The sequence below is a fragment of the Mastigoproctus giganteus genome, chromosome 8 (genome assembly GCF_048544385.1).
Source record: "Mastigoproctus giganteus isolate SK-2022 chromosome 8, ASM4854438v1, whole genome shotgun sequence".
In the NCBI taxonomy this organism is placed as follows: domain Eukaryota; kingdom Metazoa; phylum Arthropoda; class Arachnida; order Uropygi; family Thelyphonidae; genus Mastigoproctus; species Mastigoproctus giganteus.
The window spans coordinates 910,051-932,849 of record NC_143582.1 but is presented as its reverse complement, the minus strand read 5'-3'; the positions used below and the strand labels follow the sequence as shown (position 1 = coordinate 932,849).

Sequence of the window (22,799 nt, the reverse complement as noted above, 5' to 3'; positions counted from 1 at the left end):
TCTGTTCTGTATTGCAAACTCATCGAATAACAACGCGTAATATTTTGTCACGTGACACCATCTGTACCGGTTTGTGAACTTCTTTATTTTTTACTTTCAGGTATGGCGGGTACGTCATCGGCAATAAGAATCAACAGCACAGCGGTGAGTTGTTTTGCACTTTATTTTTACAATTACCGCGACCAATAAAGAATTCGCAGAATTAAAATACTACGACACTCGCGAGATCTCACGTTATTCAATCGCAATATTTGTACTTGGTGTATTTTCAAAATACACGTACGATATTTTATGCAATGCAGCTAGTGAGGGTAAGCCCGGCATTACTGAATGAGCGAAGATGAAATAAATATTGCTTCCACCGACGAGACCATCCAAACAAGTAAAAACAAATGAAGTACACACACGTGACATAATAAAAAATAAATAAATCAGCCTCTTTACCAACTTAACGTACGGTGTAATATGAGCCACATTGCTACCTCTGAAATCAGTTTTTCAAATATTACAAAACAAAACTAGGACGCTGCAAATACTTTTTAAATACTCGTGCCATTCCACGTTTCCAATTTATAACATTCATTTTGAACGAGTTGCATTTCCGGTAGCTGGCAAATTGCATTCGTAGATGAATTTCCTGAAGGACCTGACACCCGTCCAAGTACATCTGCTCACAGCAGATTCTTATTTCATCTAAAAAGTGTGTTGCCTGGAACACTGCGTGCGTGCTGCGGCAATTTCTTTAATTAAAAACAAAACTCGGAGGGATAAATCAAGTTCCCCCAACATGCCGATTAACTAACGCCTACTGAATTCAGCGAGTGTAGCCTAATCGACCAAGGCGTAAGAAAAGTAATGCCTCGATTGAGAGAAGTGAATAATCCTTAAGAGAGGTCAAGCCCCACTGTACAAGGCAATTATAAGATCGCATTTAGAAGAGGGTGTCCAGGTACGACTCGTCTGAAAAAGGGCAATTGGCATGGGGAGATCGGCAAACAGGGCGTCCGTGCGAAGACTCCAATTGTGTTTACTCCAGAACTTGCCAAACAGGCACCTCAGAGGTGACCAGATTGAGGTTTATAACGCTCTGAGAGGGATTAGTAAAATGAATGAGGGTGGAATTTTCGCCATTATAAAGTTCCAGAAGTAGGGGCCATAAATTCAAATTACAGGGGAACGAGTTTAGCTAGATTGTACGAACTTTTCTTTTAGCCAAGTAGTTGGCTAAAACCTCAAGCTCTACCTAATCGGCCACTCCTCAACCGCTCTCATCTCACTGATAGTCTCGCTACGATCCGAATTTCCAAGCAACAACTGATGCAGGCCATTAATACTCTCCCTCTCACAACAACCATCGGTGACGATGGCATCCCCCAGTTCATAATAAAATGTTTAAGTGTCTTCATCATCGACTCACTCCTCAACCTATACAACAGATGCCTCGAAGTTCATTTCTTTCTACCCCAGTGGAACAGGTACTCCGTCTGGCCCCTTCCTAAGCACCAACAATCGACGCTCCCAAGCCAACATAGGCCCATCGCTTGCGCCTCTGTATTGCTAAAAATTCTGGAGAAAGCACTGCTACCGTCTGTCACCCATCAAATTCTCCGTGACAGTCCTCAGCAAATACACTATGGGATATCAGGAAGGTCAACTATAACTAACCTTGCAACAACCACTCTGCACATCTTAGATGCCTTCGAACAAAGACAGGAATTGTTAGTTATATATCTTGACATCCATTTCGCATTTGATGCCATCTATATACCTAATCTCCTACGTCTCTTAGAAAACTACTTCAATTTTCGCGGCGATGTTCTCTGGTTCCTAGAATCTCTCCTATCGAAGAGGACCGTTGTTCTAAAGATCGGAACAAAGACCTTCACGCGTCACATAACTGCCGGTGTACCTCAAGGGGGCGTCCTGTCTGGCATTCTCTTCTCAGCAATCATGGTGCCATTTGTGACCAATAAGTGCAATTGGATCACATATGCTGACGTCAAGCTCCTTACTAGAATATCGCCATCCAACTCGGCAGCCGAAATCACTCAGCGAATCACTAGCAAGCTGCAGGACATGGCTGACTACCTCAATACCTTCAACCTCCAAATCAACCCCCTAAAATCAGCACAAATAACTTATTCTCTAAAGGGCAGCCCAACAACGTTGGAGCCTGTGCTTAACGGCTCCTCAGTTCCAAGTGTTCAAACACACAAAGATCTGGGGGTCGTTTTCGACTCCAAACTATCTTTCAACGATCACATAAACCTCATACAGTCGAGGCTGAATTCACTACGCTGGGTCGCCAAACAACAGCTGCTCCACACCACCGACCCACAACTGGTAAAAAGATACATCGTATCAATCCTTTACCCGACAATACTGTATGCTTCAGAGATATGGGCCTCGGCCGCCGAATCCAACATTAAAAGAATATTCTCTGCCGAATTCTGGCTTCTAAAATGGGCCAACAGCAAACTCCACCTTCCCCCAGCTCTCAGATCAACGCAGTTAGCAGAAGCTCTTCAACTACGCAGGCTCCGGTCCTACATCGGAGAAAGAAGGCTGCTGTTCACCATCAAGATGGCCACCGGTAAAATTACAGAGCCGAACTTCTGGGATCACTGCTCTTGGCGCATTCCTCCCCCTTATCTCCGGTCTTCAGCACAGCTGCTAGCAAACCTTAACCGGCTAGCACTAACCGACAGATTCCTGCCAAAGCAAATGCTGCCCTCACTGCAAGCCATCGACGGGGACCTCCAAGAAGTGGTCAATAATAAAAAATACAGGAAGAGTCTCCTCGTCGAACTGAAAATGTAAAACTGTGCTTTGTATCTGATTTATCTTTTTTCTCATGTGTATCTCTTTTGTAAATATGTTTTGTAAACCCCTGGCACCACCATGCCGTGACGGGACTAATTGTATGTCTATCATTGCTGCAATTAAAGATTCTATTCTATTGTTGATTACCGGAACAAATTTTCTTCGCAGGTAGTTTGAAGAAATTCAAAGGTCAACTGGATAGTAACTTACCTGAGGACAAAAGCGCATAATTTGTATTTTTTTTTATCTGCTTTTTTATGGCCGGGGCAGCAAAAGCCCGTGGCCCGCTTGCACTGTATGGCGAATACTAATAGGCCAGAAATGCAACTGCACATGCTGTATAATTGGACAAGCTTTTATTAATACTAACCGCGTTTAAGGAATATTATTACTCAGGTATTCTTATTCTTAAGGTAAACAGTATTTTTCATTATTTAAAATTGTTTCGCAAATGTCCAGAATCAAAGTTCGGGTTATGTGAGTCGCCTGAGATAACCCGAACTTTGATTCGAGGGGGAGGAGATTGTGGTAGGACAACTGTTGAAGATAGCTTCAAATTCTCTCCTCTGCGTGTGCTTCTCTTTAACTCTTTGTTTTCTTATAAGTGTTCATAAATGTAGTATATTTAATTTCGGGTGTTTCATTTTTTTGCAGGCTGTTCGAAGTGACGTGTCTGCCGATCGCAGCATGCTATCTCTCCGCGAGATGTCGCTCAGTTTTAGAAAGAGGCATTTTCGATTACAGCGTCCACTTCTGCTGAGCTCCCAGCTAATAACCACCACCACCACCAGCACGACCACCACAACCACCGTGCCGCCCATTCCGAGAACGACCCCTCGGCCGTCCGAACTCAGACGAGGAGAAAATCTCGTGTTCTCCCCTTCTTCGGAAAACAGTCGATACGTCGTTTGGCCTTTCCGAAGACGCCCCGTAAACCGCATGTTCAGGGCTCCGACCCCGACCACGGCTACTCCGAGAGTTCTTCTGAAACTTCTCCAACCGAGACCAACCCGTCCCGCCATTTACAGCCTCGACGGATTCGTGCCAAAGCCGTCCATTCAAAGATTCAGCACGACCGACGCCCCACCTCATCTTACCAAAACGAACACCCAGTTGCTCGCCACCAGCTCCAGACGGCGAAAGGTCAGTCTCCTCTTCTTGCATTCTGCTTTCTCAGTTGGTCGTACAATTTAATGGAAAAAATAGAAATAAACTTGAAACTCGCAATAAACCATCAAAACAGCGGATTCGACGCGTAAAATGTAAATCCCGATTTGAAATTATTAACTGAGAACGGCGCGAGTTGAACGTGGCATTAAATCGAAGGATTCGACCAATAAGTGCAATTTTGCATTGAACAATTTACGGATCGAATTCAACTGACCGCAGTTCAACCTAACGCGGAATAAAAATAAATCCACGCGTCTCGTTGGCATACGCACGTCAGTGTATTTCAACAGTTGGGCAACGCGGATTCGTTTTTTGTTCGGCAATTTTGGGTGAGATTAATCTTTTGTAAAATGAATCTCCCTCTCAGGTTTTAACAACTGTTTTATGAAGCGTCTTTGCATCTTCTCCAAAGCTAAAATAAGGACCCGAGGATCCACTCTGGGGCCTTTTTAAAGCTTTAAAACCTGCATAATTACCAATGGTATGACCAACACTACATTTATACACAAGTAATGCACACACATCATTTGGAAGCGAGCTGAACGTTGAAGAAATGAGCACTTTTGTCCGTTCCTTTCACACAGAAATAATTATTTTAACGGTCCGCGTGCGTTACGCAAATCGTGTCTACAAGTGCGTGTTCACGGAACGATTTACGTGTGATGCGGCCTCTAAAATCCTACGCCATCCACCCAGCGTTCCCTAAATGAAGATACGTCCATCAGCGTGGTAGAGTTTGAAACGGGATTCATCAGCCCACGCGCCAGAGATTTCTACGTCAGCGGTCGTGTTGGTGCTGACGTGCACATGCAAGACGCAGTTTCTTGTCTAGCAGAGCGTGCGTACTACGGCCGTCGACTGCCGTACCCTATACCAGCAAATGTCAGTCGCATAGTCCACATGGATATTGGTCTTGCTGTTCGTACGTTGTACCGGATGGTTAGCTGGGAGATTGTGCTACGTTGCTGCTCTGTTACGAGATGAAACAGACACGCGAGTCGGTGTCGACCACGTGCCTGTCCTGCGTGTGACTTTTGGCTGGTTTTTCGACTTCTGAACGGAGCACTTGACCACGATGGCTTTTGCCGAGATGCTGATACCCGAAAGTCTTGTTCTCACAGTTAACCCACGTTCCAAGTCGTAAAGATAATAATGAATTTCCTGTTTATACTCCGGCACGACAACCAAGTCAGTAGAGTTTACAATAAATCGTCAATACAAATATTTATCGTATTTAGTAGTCACGGGCTTGAACCTCGGTCTACTCAAGGAACGCCTGCTATGCACTTTCGAGCAGACGCTCAAAAAGTGTTCGCCTTACGGGAACCATAATCTTATATCAGCCGTTCCCTGATTTGAGCCTTCACCGGCGTCACATAGTTGTTCATTTCTACACAAGGAAGTACTGATAATGCAAATTTTTCTCTCTAGATCATCACAGTTATACCACTTGGGTTTTCAAAAGTTAGTTTATTTAGCCTTGTTGACTTAATGTACGATACAATCAGGTAATGTCTCGGGAACCTTGCCGGAACCAGTCATCAGACCATACTTGGCTGTACTGTTAACGCCTCTTGTTACCATATTACTATGCAGGTGGTGCTTGGTTCCATAGGGCAGACCCTAAAATTTAAATCCAATCTCAATTGTATACAGAGAACAATACCACTTTCTATTTGGAGAGTTTGTGGAACAGTAGAGAGTGTGACCCTTCAGGTTTGGCCCTCGATAAATAAGAGAAAGATGAAGTGGGATTGCTTGCGCCATCCCACTTCATCTTTCTCTTATTTATCGAGGCCTGGGCTGCAGCATTCAGAAACGAATACCTACCAGGATTTTAGACATCGATATCAATATACATTCATGCTGACGTCAAAAAGAGAAAAAGGTACGTTGTTGGAACGAGTTGATTAACTTATGACAAACCAGGTAGGACTCTTTGACTTGAAACAAATCGGTTTTTACCGGACGTCATTCACTTAGTAAGAGGATTAGACCCACCTTGATTTGCGCCTAATATAAAAACTTTCATTTTGACCAGACGGTTCGCTGAATGCCAAACATTTTGTACTTGGTGTGCACAATACTGACTTTTGTTTTTTTGCGGGTCCAAAGAAAGCTGGAGCCACATTCTTTTTTGATTGTGACCTGTATCGAGACTTCAGATCCAGAGTAAAAGATACTGCAACTCTTACTTCTGGATATGAATGTCCTCTCTTATCTGATCAGCATAATTTCGTAGCAACTTCCCGAGGACTTTGCTTCACATGTTTTTGCAGCAGAAAAATCTCTACTTGCATCTGTTCACAGTTTGAACATTTATTATAGATAATGTTATTCCAATCACAAATTAGAAGAAAGTTGTTTGTGTTAACACAGTTATTATGGTTATCTGTGTTATTTATAATAAAGGGCTTGCCTTGTTATTGAATTTTAGCATTACCTATGCTGTTCTGTTTTGATATCATTGGCCCTCCCGGAATACTCTGGTTTTTCTGGTCGGTTTGTCTGTTTTGCTGGACGAAAACGTCCAGCAAAACAGGCAAACAGACCAAAAAACAAACGCAATTTATGGACACAACGCACATCGTTATTGCGCCCAGCGGGACTCTGTTCACTTATTTTTTTTCTATTTCCAGAAAACTCGCTACCACGACGACATCGATGACGAAGACTACCAGGGCGAATATCGGAAACGGAAGCCCGTGAGCATATACACTGCGTTCGCCAGGAAAGGTGTCCCCGGTAAAGACTACCCCGTCTTCTCAGAAGTGCCCCAGACCTACTTCGACTGCCTGACACGAGTCGGAGCAGGGATGTTCGCCGATCCGAAGACAGACTGCCAAGTAAGCGACTTTCCCTCACCTCTTTTGCTGACTGCGGTTCGTAAGTAGAACGAGACGAAAGCAAAGCGCATTATTAATCTTGATGCCAGAAATAACTCCAATTTATGCTTAATAACGGTTCTGAGAAGGGTCTCCGCGTGACTTTGCATCAACTTGAAGCTGATAGTTACAGTTAACTATCAGCTTTAGAATAAACGGATCCAGTTCACTTACATAAATCTCCCTTTCAACAAATAACACCGATATTGGTTGTATCCAAATATTTTACTGCAGTACCTGGGAGGACTTTCCCCAAATTTTTCCTAACTACAGTACTTAAATAACATGACCACGGCCTTCCAATTTATTCAATATTTTGGTTAGCGACTTGAGCGCTCATATTTGACAATCGGACATTATTTCCATCCAAATCGTTCTCTCAATTCCTGACTGCAGCAGCTTCATTTGCGTAATTAGAACAGAATGCGCTCCAGAACAAAAATGTTCATAGTATGTTTGGAAAGATTTCAGAGGAAGCTAGTGACCTTCTTCTCCTATCCCTCCCCCCTATTTCCATGTAATTTATCATATCTAAACTGGAAGAAGCTGGAGTTACTAGAAAGATCCTACGATGGATTGTAGGTTGGCTAAAGGAATCAGAGTTGCTCATGAGTTCAGTAGACCAGTGTAACAAATGGGGTTCCTCTGCGCTCAACGTTGGATCCCCCTTTAATTTTCATAAGTGATATTGACTAGGGAATCCAAAGGAAGCTTTCAAAGTTTGCCGATGATTTGAAGGTGGGAAGAGTGGTGAACAATTCGTACCAGTCCATGTTTTGCTATACTTTATGTTATTATTAATCATTTTTGGCCGATGCAGAAGTCTGCTTTTTTGCATCATTTGGCCTTACTAATACTGATCGTTTCCCCGTTACTTTGAAGGGTTAGTCTTTCCCTTTGAAATTCCCAACACTTCTCACTACATTGTTTTGAAACTGGTTAATAATCTTTCGTGCGCACCCATGTTATTATCTCACTTGGAGTTCGCTGTACCTCGCACCTGGCTGGGTCTCAATTCATTCTGTAATGCCAACGTAGTAATTAATGGTCTCTCGACTCGCACAGTGATCGAACACGAAACGGCACATTTCTCCCACATTTATGAAGCAACTGTCGAAATTCTTTTATCCACCATAAATTTCAACTTTGTAATTTTATCTTTCTGTTATATCATTGTTACTTTGTGCTCTGATTATAGTTTTCCCTTGTTTTTAATGATTGGCCCGCATACGCTCTAATGATTGATCTGTACAATTATACAGTTGTATTTTTGTCTTTTCTCTTTAATAACTGCTCCGTATAGTAACTATTTCCCGTGTTTGCCCGTATAAATCTGTTACAGGACATAACTCTTGCATGATGTCATCTGAAGCAAATAAACAAGCAACATAAGGCCTACTTTGCAGCATACAGAAACCTAATTCTCAATTTGGAAGTCAAAAAATACGTCCAAATTATTTAAATTATATTGCCACCACTTGCCACCAAGGGTGCAGACAGGTTTTACTGGTTATTCGGAGTTATGTTAAACGAAGGTGGCCCTATGCATAACAGCAGTGGAGAGATGACGACGTTTGCAGTGACTGGACAATCAGTCCATCGTGGTTCGCTTTCTTAGAGTAGAATGCGCTGGTCACGGCCGTGCAGTGTTGTCCACGGCGAACTGGAAGATGTAGACGAAGTGGATACACAGATATCTCAAACTTCACCAGAGAAAATTGCAAAGGGACAGAGACTGCTCACCTGATGAGTCACAAACCGACGGAAATCTATTCTAGGATCGTCGTTACCGCGGATAAGTGCATGCACTCTGAACTACAGGGGGAATCATTTGTTATTACAGCGGCCAAAAAAAAAAAAACAAAACTTCAGGTCAAACTGTTGGCTCAAGATCTACTGCTGTGTCCTTTTAAGTTTCGGGACACAGTGCCAAGTCGGTTCGATGGTCACAAATCCTGCAAGGTTATCTGCGATACAATATCAGAAAGTTGCAGATCACACGAAGCAGCAGCATAAGATTCTGTCGGGATTTGTCGACGACAACTCTGTTCACAACAAGTTGTCTGAGAAGAACCTTTCATCGAATGGTCAGATCGGCTGAAATGCATAACACGCCTTAGAATTTTGTGAGGTACCCCCGGCCAGGCCGAACATAACTTGAGGTGCCCCAAATTTATAGTTATAGCAGCACATTATCGCCCCGCGTTATGTTAACAAGAGTTGAATACAAAGGCAGCCTTCTTAACACGGCTTTTGTCTAAGACAGTCTTCTCCAATATATGGTTTCCATTAACAACTATAACGGGATTTTGGAAACCAATAGGATTCTTGCGAGTACATTAAGAGTTAACGTAGCGTTATCTTTCCTACTCTGTTTAATTTTCAGTTCCTAAAGAGAAATACATAATGCAATTTCATGTTCGGATCGATTTCTTTTCAATTTTGTATGTTCAGTTCAAATCGAAATTGCATCCAAAGCTTAACTAGTTTCATTATCTATTAATTGAGAATTTTAATAATTTACATAGTAAATTACTACCGCATTATTAGCAGAAAGAAGAACCTTCCCAGATTTCTCTTTGATTATTTTTTTAATTTTTTTTTTTTTTTTCACGAAACGAATCTTCTATTAGCTGGATTGACGTGCCGCTAGCAGTCAATCCATTTACTGTCCAACTCCAAACTCACAGAACCAACTTTTTTTCTCTTTTTCATTTAATCCTTTCAAGTTCTGTTTTCTGGAAACCTTCCTCGTGTTTTCGAAAAATGTCGGGCCTTCTCTCTTCTGAGTGATGGTACTAAAGTCATACGCATTCTAAACCCCTTTCGTGTTTGGGGTTTTCCTAAAAAAAACAGGAAAGAATTAACTCCGATCACAGAAATTCTAATGATACTTTAATTTGTTCATCAAAATTATTCATTGAGCCATTTTCTGCATTACTATAAACAGAATACAAATAATGTTGTGTTCATCAGATTAATATTTAAATATTATGCGTTATATTTCGTTCATCCATCTTACCTGCGCTTGTCTGTTTCAGGTGTGGCACATGTGCCCGGGCAACAGTAATACCCCTCGGCACAGCTTTCTCTGCCCCAACGGAACCATTTTCAGCGAAAGCCGCAGGATCTGCGACTGGTGGTACAACGTCGAATGTGACTTCGATTTCCGTAGACGAAGGCGATCAATGCCGCTGGATGATCCATCGGGGGAAGAGACGAGGGAGATGAACTCCGAGGAGTTCGAAGATGCGGACATTTGACCTTCAATACTCTTTGAACAACTTACCTCACATCTCGCGCAAGTGCTTGGCTGCTCGTCCTTGACAAGGAGACAATGTGATGACAGCAGACGCTGTAACCGCCAAAAGAATAAAGTACTAACCCCAGTATGCTCACAAGGGCCTTCTGCTTGGCTCGATTCGGTTTCAAATAATTACAATACTGAAAACCAGGGTGGTTCAAACAGTCGCAGTTTTTAAGGCTGCCTCGCAGTCTCTTCTTGCTAAATTTAATAAGAGCGCATTTATCGCAAAACCATTCCTCGCAGACAGTACACTGAATGGTATCGTCGAAAGTATCACACGTTGAATTCATTTTAGAATTATTAGAAAAACGTTTTCAACACACCTGGCTTGGAGCAGGAATACTTCTGTCACAATGTCCGAGAGAGAAAAGAGTGGTGACAGAAAATCAGAATTAATTCCGCTAAGTAACTTGTAATGGGCGTGGAACCCATTGTAGTATCATTAATATAATAATGCACTGCGAACATTAAAACTTTGTAAGAACACTTCTAACGTAACTTAGGAATGCATAAATAAGGAAAGTACCTCAAAGTTAATTCCGGCACAATCGATAATCTCCTTGCACGTGGGATTCTTAGTCGATTGCTTAGAGCAGATGGCCAACAAGTCGATCGCGGCTTTAATTTTGGTCTATCACAAGGAATTTTAAATATATGTAAAAAAATAGATTATTCAAAATCTGAATATTATCATTATGCGCCCTTCTGCATACGCTCATTACAAATCCGTTGAACCACGTGACTACTTTTATTGCCCACAGCCACTAGTCTTGTCTAGTGAAAATTCACGCAGTTACGTTGTTGAGAGCATGGTGTATGTGTCGAATTCTTATTTAGCTTACTTAATATTAATAATTGGACAATGCTTATACGTTAATGTCAATTTAATACCCTTTGATTTTGAATGAACATTACGAAAAAGAGTGAAACGTATTTGTAATGCTTCCGTGACAATATCCCCCCCTCAAAAAAAGGAAATTTAGAAAGGCACTCCACGGTAAATACCAATCGAATTTTCCGCCTAATAGTGACATCAGAAAAAATAAATTAAAAGAACTTAAATCCAGATTATTCGCACAACAAAATTTCTTTATGACACCTAATTTACAATCTAATGTAGTAACTCCAGCATCATTTAAGGTGAGTCATCTTGCAAAAAAAAAATAAACCATTTTCTGATGGTCAGTTCATCAAAGACGCATTTTTAGGAATAACAGATTCTCTTTTTGAAAATTTTAAGAACAAAAATGAAATTAAAAGTGCCCTTCAAGATCTGCAATTATCTGGAAATACCGTGACGCGACGCGTCAAAAAAATGAATAAAAATGTGAGCGAAGAATTGCGTGCTCAAATTGCTAATTGTGAGTCCTTTTCTTTACAACTGGATGAATCTACAGACGTCAGTGATACAGCTCAATTGCTCGTTTTTATTCGTATGGTTTTCGATGATTCTGCCAGTAGAGAAGAACTGCTGGGTATGGTTTCGTTAAAAGAAAGAACTAGAGGTCTCGATATATTTAACGCATTCAAAAATTTTATTGAAAAAATTAAATTACCATTATTTAAGCTCGTATCAATAACAGATGGAGTTAAAGCAATGACGGGGCATCTTAACGGGTTCATCGCATTGTGCCAAAAGATTGATGCATTCCCAGATTTTGAGTTACCACTATATCATCCACAAAATTTGTAGGTGGTAGATGACTTTCATCAACCGGTGAAATACCACCACTTTGCTTATTGGAGGCTTGAAGTGGTGAAACCCATGTTTAGTCTCTAGAGCAAAGTTTCCGGCATCCCCCTCCCCCCATACTTCTCTTTCAACCCATGCACGGTACTAAGTACTATAGGTTTTTGACACCTTTCGTTTTTGGGGTTTTCATAAAAAAAAAAAAAAAAAAAAAAAACAAGTGTTAGCCAGTAAAAGATTACATACTAAAAGGGTTATGAACATAGCTTTCAAAATCGTGAATTCTATCAGAGGACAATCTGTTCAATGTGGACTTTTTTTCAAAATGAAACTCGATGAAAATGAACCAGATCTGAAATTATGATTTACACACAGATGCGAGGTGGCTGAGTCCGAGTAAGTTTCTACAGAGATTTCGAAATTTGCTGAATGAAATTTAAAAAAATGTTGATCAAAGGGAGATGATTATCAGCAGCTACAAGATGCGGAGTGGTTGTGTGATCTGGCCTTTTGGCAGATTTTACGAGTAAATTAAGTGATCTGAATTTGGAATTACAAGGGAAAAAATGTGGGTGACATGATTAATAGTATTTCTGTATATAAATATCAATTTTTGGCAGTGGCTAAGGATCTCAAAGAAAACAAATTCCATCATTTTGCAAATATGCAAGGTCATTTGCAGAAATATCCCGTTTTTGAATTTAATAGTATGAAATGTGTTTCTGAAATTGAGTAAGTTGTGGATGATTTCGAAACCAGATTCGGTGATTTTAAAACAATCGAAGACGTTGTTCAATATATTTATTATCCATTTAATGTCGACTTCGATACGAAACAAAGTGCAGAAAAATCGCTGAGCTTTTTCACATCGAGAAAATATTACTTGAAAACGAAATTATTACATTGCGAAACGATATCTTCCTAAAAGCCAGATCATCAGAAAAATACTTATGGAAATATGTTTGCCCGGAAGAGTATTCAAGTGTAAAAAAATGTAGTTAACTTTTAAATGCTGTTTTGGTTCCACTTATCTACGTGAATCGGCCTTTTCGTATTTGAACCAAACAAAGAATCTTCTACTCTTACAGACAGAACATTTACCGTTGGCGTTATCACAGTGCATCCCCGATTTTGAAAGCTTGGCAGATGACACGAAGACACAAACTTAACATAAATTAAAAATTTATGTAAGTATGAATTTAAAATAAGAATTCTGAATTATATTTAATTTTAAAATTTATAAACAACACTTTTAAATATGTGTTGATTAACTTTTTTAACCACGTGCAATGGAATTCTTGAGATGGTAGATGGCGGCACATTTTGAAGAAAAAAAAGTAAATCGCGTCACAAATTAAGTTGGCCATCCTTCGCTCTAGGTCAGGGGGTGGCCAACCACCGGCTTAATACACCGGTGAACGTGAGAATTTGGCGTTCAAGCGGTATCAAATAGTGAAACCGATAAGCCTGCTGGGTGCAGTCAGCAGATTGCTAAGCCTAATGAGATAAAGCTACGAAATGGGAAGGAAATAACAAGTAAAGAAATTGCTTACGGAAGTTTAGATGCCGTTCATCTAGCTTTTTTAATAACCTTATTTCTGTTTATGGCGCACACTTTATACTAAAATAGCGACTAGAGTATAAACATCAAACACCTCGAAAGCGTCATCCAGCAGCGCCACCTAAGTAAGCACATAAACTACATGGACAAATATTCTTCCATTAAATGCAGTTTTAATGCAAGTTTGAACTGGCCGTTTAAAGCTTAGCAAACAAAAAAACTACATCATTTGTGAATTTTGCAAATAATGAGTTTTTCTGCCTTGTGGGTTGCAGATATATTTGAAATACATTTAGAAGAAGAAGAAGAAGAACTGTTTATTGCATACAAAAAGCACATGCCGTACACAATATCCTTCACGGCTACAAGCCAGGGGTTTACAGTAAAGGCTAATACAAGGTTACAAAGGCTAATACAATATTACAGTAGAGGCTAATACAATGTAATAAACAGGGATGAGATAGGAGAAAAAAAAAATATTATTACTAATTATACAAGTGCAGGAGAGCAAATGAAAAATTTACATATAAACATATATACCCAACAGCATGTCATCATGTTAAATTATTCTCCAGGGAGCAGTCCTTTTACAGTGCTGGAGTCATCTAAGCCGGAGCAGAAAGTTGGAACATTTAGTGAGGGATCCATGGGAGTGATGGACAGGTCCTAGGGAGCAGGTTCTAATGTCCCGTGACGTGGTACTGAGAAGGAAGTGGAAGGAGTAAGTTCTGCCTGCATTTTTTATCCAATGCGAACTTGTAGAGGTCGCCATCCAAGGAGTGTATGTACTGCAGCATTTGCACGGGTAAGAACCGATCGGATAGCTTTAACCCCGGTTTGGGGTGGCCTGAAGGACTGGATTGGCCCGAAGGCTTGGGACTGGGATCCTCCAACCGCAGTTAGCCCATAAGTCTGGACCGAAATAACGAGTCTTCTCTCATGGATAATGGCAGGAAGACGTCTGATGTTTAGAGCTGCTGCCATCTGGGTGGTCCTTGGTGCAGGAGGAAGCCGAAATTTCCATATTCGCCTGCAAAAATCCGTCTCAGATGCATTAGCATTAGTAGAGGCATTCGATGCAAGAAAGCAAGCTTATGCAGCATCAGCCAAAAAAATAATAATAATAATAAATAAATAAAAAAATAACCACTTCCACTTCACCCCTCTGTTCGTTCGAAATACCTGTCCAGCTGAGCCTTAAACTTATTTAGGCTATCAACTTCCACGATAAGGGATGGAAGTCTGTTCCACCAACCAACCACCCGCTGGCTAAAGGCAAATTTCCGCACGTCTATCCTACATCTGTCTTTCCTCGATTTGAATTTATGCCCTCTCAGGTGATTATTCTGAGCAAGAGGAAGAATCCCATCAGCATTGAGCATGCTCAAACCATTCAAGGCTTTATACACCTCTATCAGATCACCTCGCTGGTGCCTAGTCTCCAGACACTGTAATTTGCAAAACTTAAGCCTTTCTTCGTAAGAGCACCCCTCTGAGCGTTGCAGAAGTTGAAGTCCAGACTTCTGCTCCATAAAGAATTACAGGATAAACATGTCTTAATATACCTGCACCCAACGGCCTGGACATGCATAAGTTGTTGCTTAAGCATCCACCGGAGTCGATAGAATTTTTTTTGCAAGTGGTCTATGTGTGGTAGAAAGGAGAGCTTCTGGTCAAAAATAACGCCCAGATCGGTTTTTTGCTAAACAGCAGAAATCGCGGATCCTCTTATATTGGGTTGCACCATTGTTGGGTTCCGTTTGAGCGAGAAAGTGAACTGTTTCGACTTCTCAGGATTGATGTGAAGGCCGAAACCGGAGAGGAAGGCCTCGTGGTTCTGGATTTTCTGTAGAATTAAGATATTTGTGTAGTCAGCAGTGTCTCCGGGGTTGATAGCATTGAACAGGTTTATATCATCAGAGAAGGTGATAATATCAGTTTGGCCCGTCACGAAAGGCAGAAGAACGGCTAAGAACAAAATACATGAGAGGACCCCACCTTGTGGGACTCCAACTGTAATAGTTCTGGTGTAGCGCCGATTGGCATCTCGAACAATAATAGTCCTGTTCTCAAGCATTGTCTGAATGAACCAGAGCACGTCTCCGCCAATGAGGTAATACTCACGTAGTAGCCTTGCCAACGCGTTAACGGATATGGAATCAAATGCTGCCTGGACGTCGATATAAGTAATGGTGATTTCCGAACTGTGCTCAAATGCCTCGAGGATCTTGGTTGTGGTGACTAGATTTGTAGCGGTGGATCTTGACCGAGTGGCATAGTGGATCTGCGGTGGCTGATGTGGCATCATTTGGGTAGTTAACGTTTTCAGAAGAGATTTCTCAAATATCTTTAATAGGCTTGATGCAGAAGAAATATGATGGAAGTGACTGGGCTGAGAAGCAGAGCGTATTTTTGGCAGCAGTCTTACTAGATAGACATGCCACATAGGAGGGAAGAATTTTTTATTAAGGATCTTGTTAAACAACGACAGGATAGGATCAACAACAAATGTACTGAGGCATTTCAGCATAAACTGAGGAATCCCGTCGGCGCCGGATGCGGCTGTATGTGCTAAACTATTTATTGCATCAATCAGTTGATATTTGGTGAGTTGAACTGAATTTAAGGGGTCTATTGAAATCGGATTGATTGGGAATTCCATTAGTGTAGTGGATTCTGGTTGAGCCGCAAACCTAGTTATGTGGTCGAGCCAACTTCTCAGATTGAGTGAGTCGATGGCGTCCTCTGATTTGCTTTTATGGAAGTGCTTCGCTTTATTTATGGTAGCCTCTAGGTGAAGTTTTATTGCCTCCCTATTGTTCCTAATAAAAAGGGCCCTTTGCTCGGGAGAATGCAGTTCTGTCCGAGGGTGAGCCGGAGTTTTTCCACCGCTTGTGCATCTTGTTTGACGTGGATGCTTTCAGAGACTTTTGAACTCCACCAGGCCCTTGAATGCTCTGTAATGGTTAGCTTCTTTGTTGCAGCATAGAGAAAGATAGTGGCTACTGGCTATCCATCTTGTTATTAGGTCAATTCCGAGTTCAGGATTGCATTCATCAAGGACATCCCATGGAATTGCCTGGGCTGCATAAACACACCTTTGAGGATCGAGGTATTTGGGCGCTGTAATTGTTTTGGCTGTGACTTTCCTCCTGCCAGAAGTGATGAGCATTTCTGTTTGCAAAGAGAAAATGATGGGGCTATGATGAGACTGTATGTTGCTTGTCGGGTTTTGATTAGCTACACAATTTGCTGACGCGAACACGAGGTCCAATGTGCTACCACCCCTCGTGTGCTCACTAGTTTAAGACCTAATATGTCTAGATGCTGACTCAGTCTTGTCTTGAGGGTCCCCAGGGTATTTGGGAGATTGAAATCCCCACACACACGATATGCTTCAGTGATGAATGGAGATGGTTAATTTGTTAGATGGGAAAGATACTGCTGCCACTTTATTAGGTACACCCCTACTGTGCACACAAATGGTTTGTTGCAAGTCACATGACCACATTTATGGATATAAATTCAGCAAAACAACCTTTCTAGTATCAGTGAAGCGAAGAAACCGTAGCAAGAATGTGGAAAAGGAGTGATCTAACTGATTTCGAACGTGGTATGGTAGTAGGTGCAAGACGTGCTGGACAAAGCATCTCTGAAAGGCAGTTCTCCTGAACTTTTCACGCACCACAGTTTCGAGGGTGTATCGAGAATCAGATAACATCCTCTCAACGGCACTCCTGTGGAAGAAAATTGCTTGTTGATGATGTTTGAGAGAGGTCAGAAGAGGATGGCTCAAATTGTGCAAGCAAACGGATGGGCCACAATGTCGCACATCACGTCAGAATACAACCTTGGTGCGCAGAACAAAATAACGCAACGGACCACTAGTCGCACTTTGTCGCGAATGGGCTACAACAGCCGACGGCCACATCGCGTACCTTTGTTGTCAATGAAGAACAAGAGAGCACGCCTCCTGTGGGCGCAGCAACACCAGCACTGGACTATCAAGGATTGCAAGACAGTTGCTTGGTCTGACGAGTCGAAGTTCTTGGTGCATCATGTTGATGAAAGGCTCAGCATTTAGCGAAAAACAACATGAATCCATGGACCTTTATGTCTTACGACTACTCTGAAAGATGGTGGGGGAGTGTTATGGTGTGGGGAATGTTTCCTTGGCACACGTTGGGCCCATTGATACCCATAGATTCACGTCTGAATGTCACATCGTACCTAAACATCTTTTGCTGACCAAGTCCATCCATTCATGTTGACAGTTTATCCTCAGTTAGATGGTTACTTCCAACAGGAAAATGCACCGGTGCGCAAAGCCCGAATCACTATGGAATGGTTCAAGGAACATGACATTGACTTTTCTTTGCTGCAGTGGCCTGCTCAGTTCCGTGGATCTCAATCCTATTGAACATCTTTGGGATGAGCTGGAAAGTGCTGTTCGCTGCAGGCCTACACCTCTCGAATCTCAAGGAACTGCGTGACACTCATGTCTGCTTGGTACTCCATGCCTAGAGGAATGCAGTATGTTTTGAAGGCTAAAGGAGGCTTAACACGCTACTAGGTAGGTGTACCTAATAAAATGGCAGCACAGTGTAGGTGACATTGGTAAGTGACAAATTCCCTCTGCGGCATAAAATGCCAGGGGATTACCATAAAATAAAAGAATGTCTAAGAAAAGGTAAAATTTACAGGAAAAGCTGAAATATAAATTGCATTACTCATCGTTACATTTCTGTGTAGAGTCCTGGCAATTGTAGTACAAAAGTTCTTCTTAACATTACATCCACTGAAGCAGCTTCTGAGACATATACCCTTGTTCAATTACGTACACAGAAACGCACACAACTAGTACGCAACAGTAGTCTCAGCGAACCACCCTCCGTTTTGTTTCCTATATTTCGGATCTTCTATGAGCCTTTGTAGGTCAATTCCAATATGTGTTAGGCACTGAATTGATTCCAATGCACTGGCTGGTATAAACCTGTTGACCATATTCAGTCTGCTGGTCTTCAAGGATTCTCAAGGATTTGATGCCTCTTAAGACAGGTGGTGGGATGTACCACTCACAAAGCTGCCAGAAGCATGATGATGATATCTTGCCAGTCATCATTTTGATTGTGGTTATATGTCGCCTTTTGATTTCTACAGTCAGTAAAGAACCAATAAAAATCGGAAGCCACGGCTTTTCTCTCGGTATGGATGGAGTGAGCATAATGATATCATTACCATCTCTAACAGCAATGGAATAGGAAGCCGATTATAGTTGTTGTTGTAGGAGCATCTGCAACTAAGGCCCCGTTGCTCGGTTATATTGTATACAAATTGCATGTGTTCTGTTAGTTGAACGATAAACCAGAGTTTCGGGGGAAAACCATGCTGTCCTCGTCTGAGACCGACTAACTCAGCCACGTTGTGAAAAAGACTCATAAAAATACCTCCTGTCATCGACGGGATTCTAACTGAGGTCTTTTCCAACCGGCGTGGGGATGAAGGCGATCTTACCAATGCTACCCATGAGGGCACCAATTATAGATTAAATCTATTTATTTATTGGATTCGCAGCATATTATTATATTAGGTTACCCTTAATTGATTACATTAACCCGTATTTGTGTCTGTAAATTGCGTGTGTTCTCTGGTCGATTTGCCTGATTTGCCTCCGCAAAAACCCCAGGGAGAAAAAAGACCTTACTATCTACGCCTGAGACCGACTAACTTAGCCACGTAGTGAAAGAAGCCCATTAAAGTTCCTTGCGTCATCGATGGGATTCGAACCCAGGCCTTTTGCTCCCGGTATGGGGAAGACGGTGACGATACCACTGTGCTACTCGCGCAGACGGACTCACGCCATACACTGAGTGGCCATTTTAATAAGTACACTAATCTCACAGCGCGTAGGTCATATTTAACCCCGAAACAGCCTAGATTCATCCGGCGCCGTCTGCCCTGTCACGTAGAAAAAGCCACTTAAATGTTTCCTCTTGAACATTCTCGTACTGAATTGCCAATAACGCGAGGAACTTTCATTCTGTGGCTCAGTTGACAGGTCTCCGGCGAAGATAGCATGATCTTTCCTCTCAGAAACTGGGAGTTTTGTCCAGAAAAACAGGCAAATCGACGTTTTGGCTCTAAACGTGGAAATTCATTTCCACGTTTAGAGCCAAAAAGCTCTCAACAAATTGACAATCAAGATACTGACCATGACTTCTCTATCACAACGAGAATGAAGGAAGACACTGGCAGACAGGAATTACAAGCATTTCTGATTATACATCCTCTGTCAACGCAACCTGTCGGCAAGCTTTCCCCCTTTATCATTCAGAGATGCCTCGAACATGTTGCAGGTTCACCAAGAATGGTGACAAGTCTTCAGTCTGAAGATTTGTTAATAGAGACCACCAATTCTAGACACTCTGAACTATTACTACGTCTGACATCCTTGAGTGGAATCCCAGTTCAAGTCACACCACATATCACCCTCAATTCTTGAAAGGGAGTGACCACTGAATGGGATTTATTCAACGTCCCGGAAGACGAGATAGTTCAGGAACTTAAAGAACAAAACGTCACTCAGGCAAAAAGGATCATGATCCGAAAAGATAGCAATTTAGTCCTTACCCGGAGTAAAATTTTAACCTTCAGTTCTCCAAACTTACCATCTTCAATCAAGGCAGGATATTTAAACTGTCGACCCTGCATCCCGAACCCTCTGAGGTGTTTTAAATAGTAGTAGTAGTAGTGGCATGTGATGCAAGAAAGCAAATGTATGAGCTTATGCAGCATCAGCCAAAAAAAAAAAAAAAAAATCACACCATTCCCTCCAAATGCCTGTCCAGTTCCTCCTTAAATTTATTCAACCTATCAACTTCCACAACGACAGATGGAAGTTTGTTCCAGCAATTAACCACCCGCTGGCTAAAGGCAAATTTCCGCACATCTATTCTACATCTGTCTTTTCTTAATTTGAATTTATGCCCCCTAAGGTTCGTAATCTGAACAAGTGGAAGGATCCCATCAGAATTCAGCGTGCTCAACCCATTCAAGGCCTTATATACCTCAATCAGATCACCGCGCAGGTGTCTAGTCTCCAGCATCTGCAATTTGCAGAACTTAAGCCTCTCTTGGTAAGAGGATCCCTTCATTCCCCGCACCAATCTTGTTGCCCTTCTCTGTACACGCTCAAGTAAATCTACATCCTTCCTAAAATGAGGCCTCCAGACCTGTACGCAGTACTCAAGGCGTGGCCTGACCATTGCCTTATACAGAGGGATAATCACCTCCTTTTCCCTGCTAGCAAAATTCCTATATATCATTGACAAAACCCCATGACCTGCCCTGGCAGCCTGTCTGCATTGCTCAAAAAACTTCATATCTGACTGCACAATTACTCCCAGGTCTTTTTCATTTTCTACCACCTTAAGTGTAGTACCACACAGTTGGTACGTTTCTCTGGGGTTACTTCTACCCATATGCAGTACTTTGCATTTGTCAAGGTTAAACTTCAGTTGCCACTTCTTAGCCCATCTGCCCAAATTATCTAGATCCTGTTGCAGTAGCACACTGCCATTACTGTCATTAACAACCCTGCCAACCTTTGTATCGTCTGCAAACTTCGACATTAAGCCTGATATACCTTCATCAATATCATTGATAAATATACAAAGCAACAGTGGACCTAACACCGAACCCTGTGGGACTCCACTAATAACATTAATCCAAGAAGAGCAGCACCCATTGATTACCACCCTCTGTCTTCTCGCACTTAACCATCCTTTTATCCATTGTAGCAACTTACCCTTAATACTATTCTGCTCCAATTTGTACAATAGTCTTCCATGCGCAACAGTGTCAAAAGCTTTCCTGAAATCCAAATATATGATATCAAAATTATTTTTTGCATCCAGTTCCTTTGTAACCACATCATAATATCTTATCAAATTTGTCGGACAAGACTTTCCCTTAACAAACCCATGCTGAGTCTGAATTATTGCTGCAGTCTTGTCTAGATGATCCTGCAATGCATCTTTAACCAGTGACTCCATTATTTTACCCGGAACAGAAGTTAAACTAACTGGTCTGTAATTACTCGTGTCACCCTTCGATCCCCCTTTGTGAATTGGGGATACATTTGCACATCTCCAGTCCGTGGGAACCTCCCCTGAGTCCAAGGATGCTCTCATAATTATGGCTAAGGGTTTGCTTAGTTGCTTTGCTGCCTCCTTTAATATAACTGGATAGATCCCATCCACCCCAGGCGCTTTTCTTACGTTTAACTTCAACAATTTCTCTTCCACTTTGCTCTCAGTTATTACAAGATCATTAAGCACCCTGCTACAATTTGATAACCTTCTGCCATTTTCAAACCTTAATAATTCCTCACGTGTGAATGTAGATGAAAAATACTCATTCAGTTTGTTTGCTATCTGAGCAGGATCATCAACAGTCGAACCATCGATGTCAAGTGGACCAATCAGATTCATCCCCTTCCTTTTAGAGTTTATATAAGTAAAGAAATCCTTGCTGTCTTTCTTAGCATCTTTTGCCAAGGATTTCTCGTAATCTGCCTTCGCCTGCCGAACCTCCTTTGTGACCTGATTACAGATTAACTTATATCTGCCATAGGCTTCTGAGTCGCTTGTTAATTTATATGCATCCCATGCATTTTTCTTCTCTGTCACGAGTCTCATTAGTTCATTTGACAACCATTTAGGCCTAAACCTTGCACAATATTTCTTAATAGGTATGAAACTTTTAGTAGCTTCCACGATTAATTCCTTGAATGCCAGAAATTTGGCCATTCCCAGACAGCATGCCATAGCAGATGCAACTTGTGCAAACCGTGGGTGTAAAACTCATACACAAACAGAATGTAAGGCATCAACTCCACAGTGTCCAAACTGCAAGGGCAACCATCCAGCATATTCCAAAGACTGCGACCTCTGGAAGTTGGGGTAAAAAAAAATACAAAAATATAAAACTGAAAATAAAATTTCCTACCAAGAGGCAAGAAAACAAGTAAAATTAAGTATGCCAAAATACACCTATGCTTCTGCTACTTACAGTCACCAATCAGTAGCATGTCAGACGGAAGTGACCATTCCTCTAGACATATCGATCCCCAACTGTGCTCGATCAATCCTCTCGGTCCAGCCTCCAACTCCACCAAACGTAGTAGACCAACGCAATAATACACCGCTAACAGTTCCATCCCAGAGACTTCCCCGTTGTCAAGCAGCGGATAATTTGCAGAAATCAGATCCTGTTGAGGCGAAGCAATTTCATCTATCAAGCATGGACACAGATGACATAACCAACCAAGATCTGCTTGAAATACATGCAGATGACGATATG

The 22,799-nt window shown here is 41.7% G+C and overlaps 1 protein-coding gene across 1 annotated transcript in view; it reads left to right on the top strand.

The window, feature by feature from the left end:
• LOC150081189 (uncharacterized) overlaps positions 1-10,261 on the top strand; it is a 41,396-nt gene extending 31,135 nt beyond the window's left edge. Inside the window, exons 2-5 of the mRNA XM_090379023.1 lie at positions 101-144; positions 3,478-3,966; positions 6,633-6,839; positions 9,920-10,261. Coding sequence (XP_090235149.1) covers positions 101-144; positions 3,478-3,966; positions 6,633-6,839; positions 9,920-10,141 — 962 coding nt within the window. The 3' untranslated portion in view covers positions 10,142-10,261. The remainder of the gene's footprint in view (positions 1-100; positions 145-3,477; positions 3,967-6,632; positions 6,840-9,919) is intronic.
• The last annotated feature ends 12,538 nt before the right edge of the window (positions 10,262-22,799 follow it).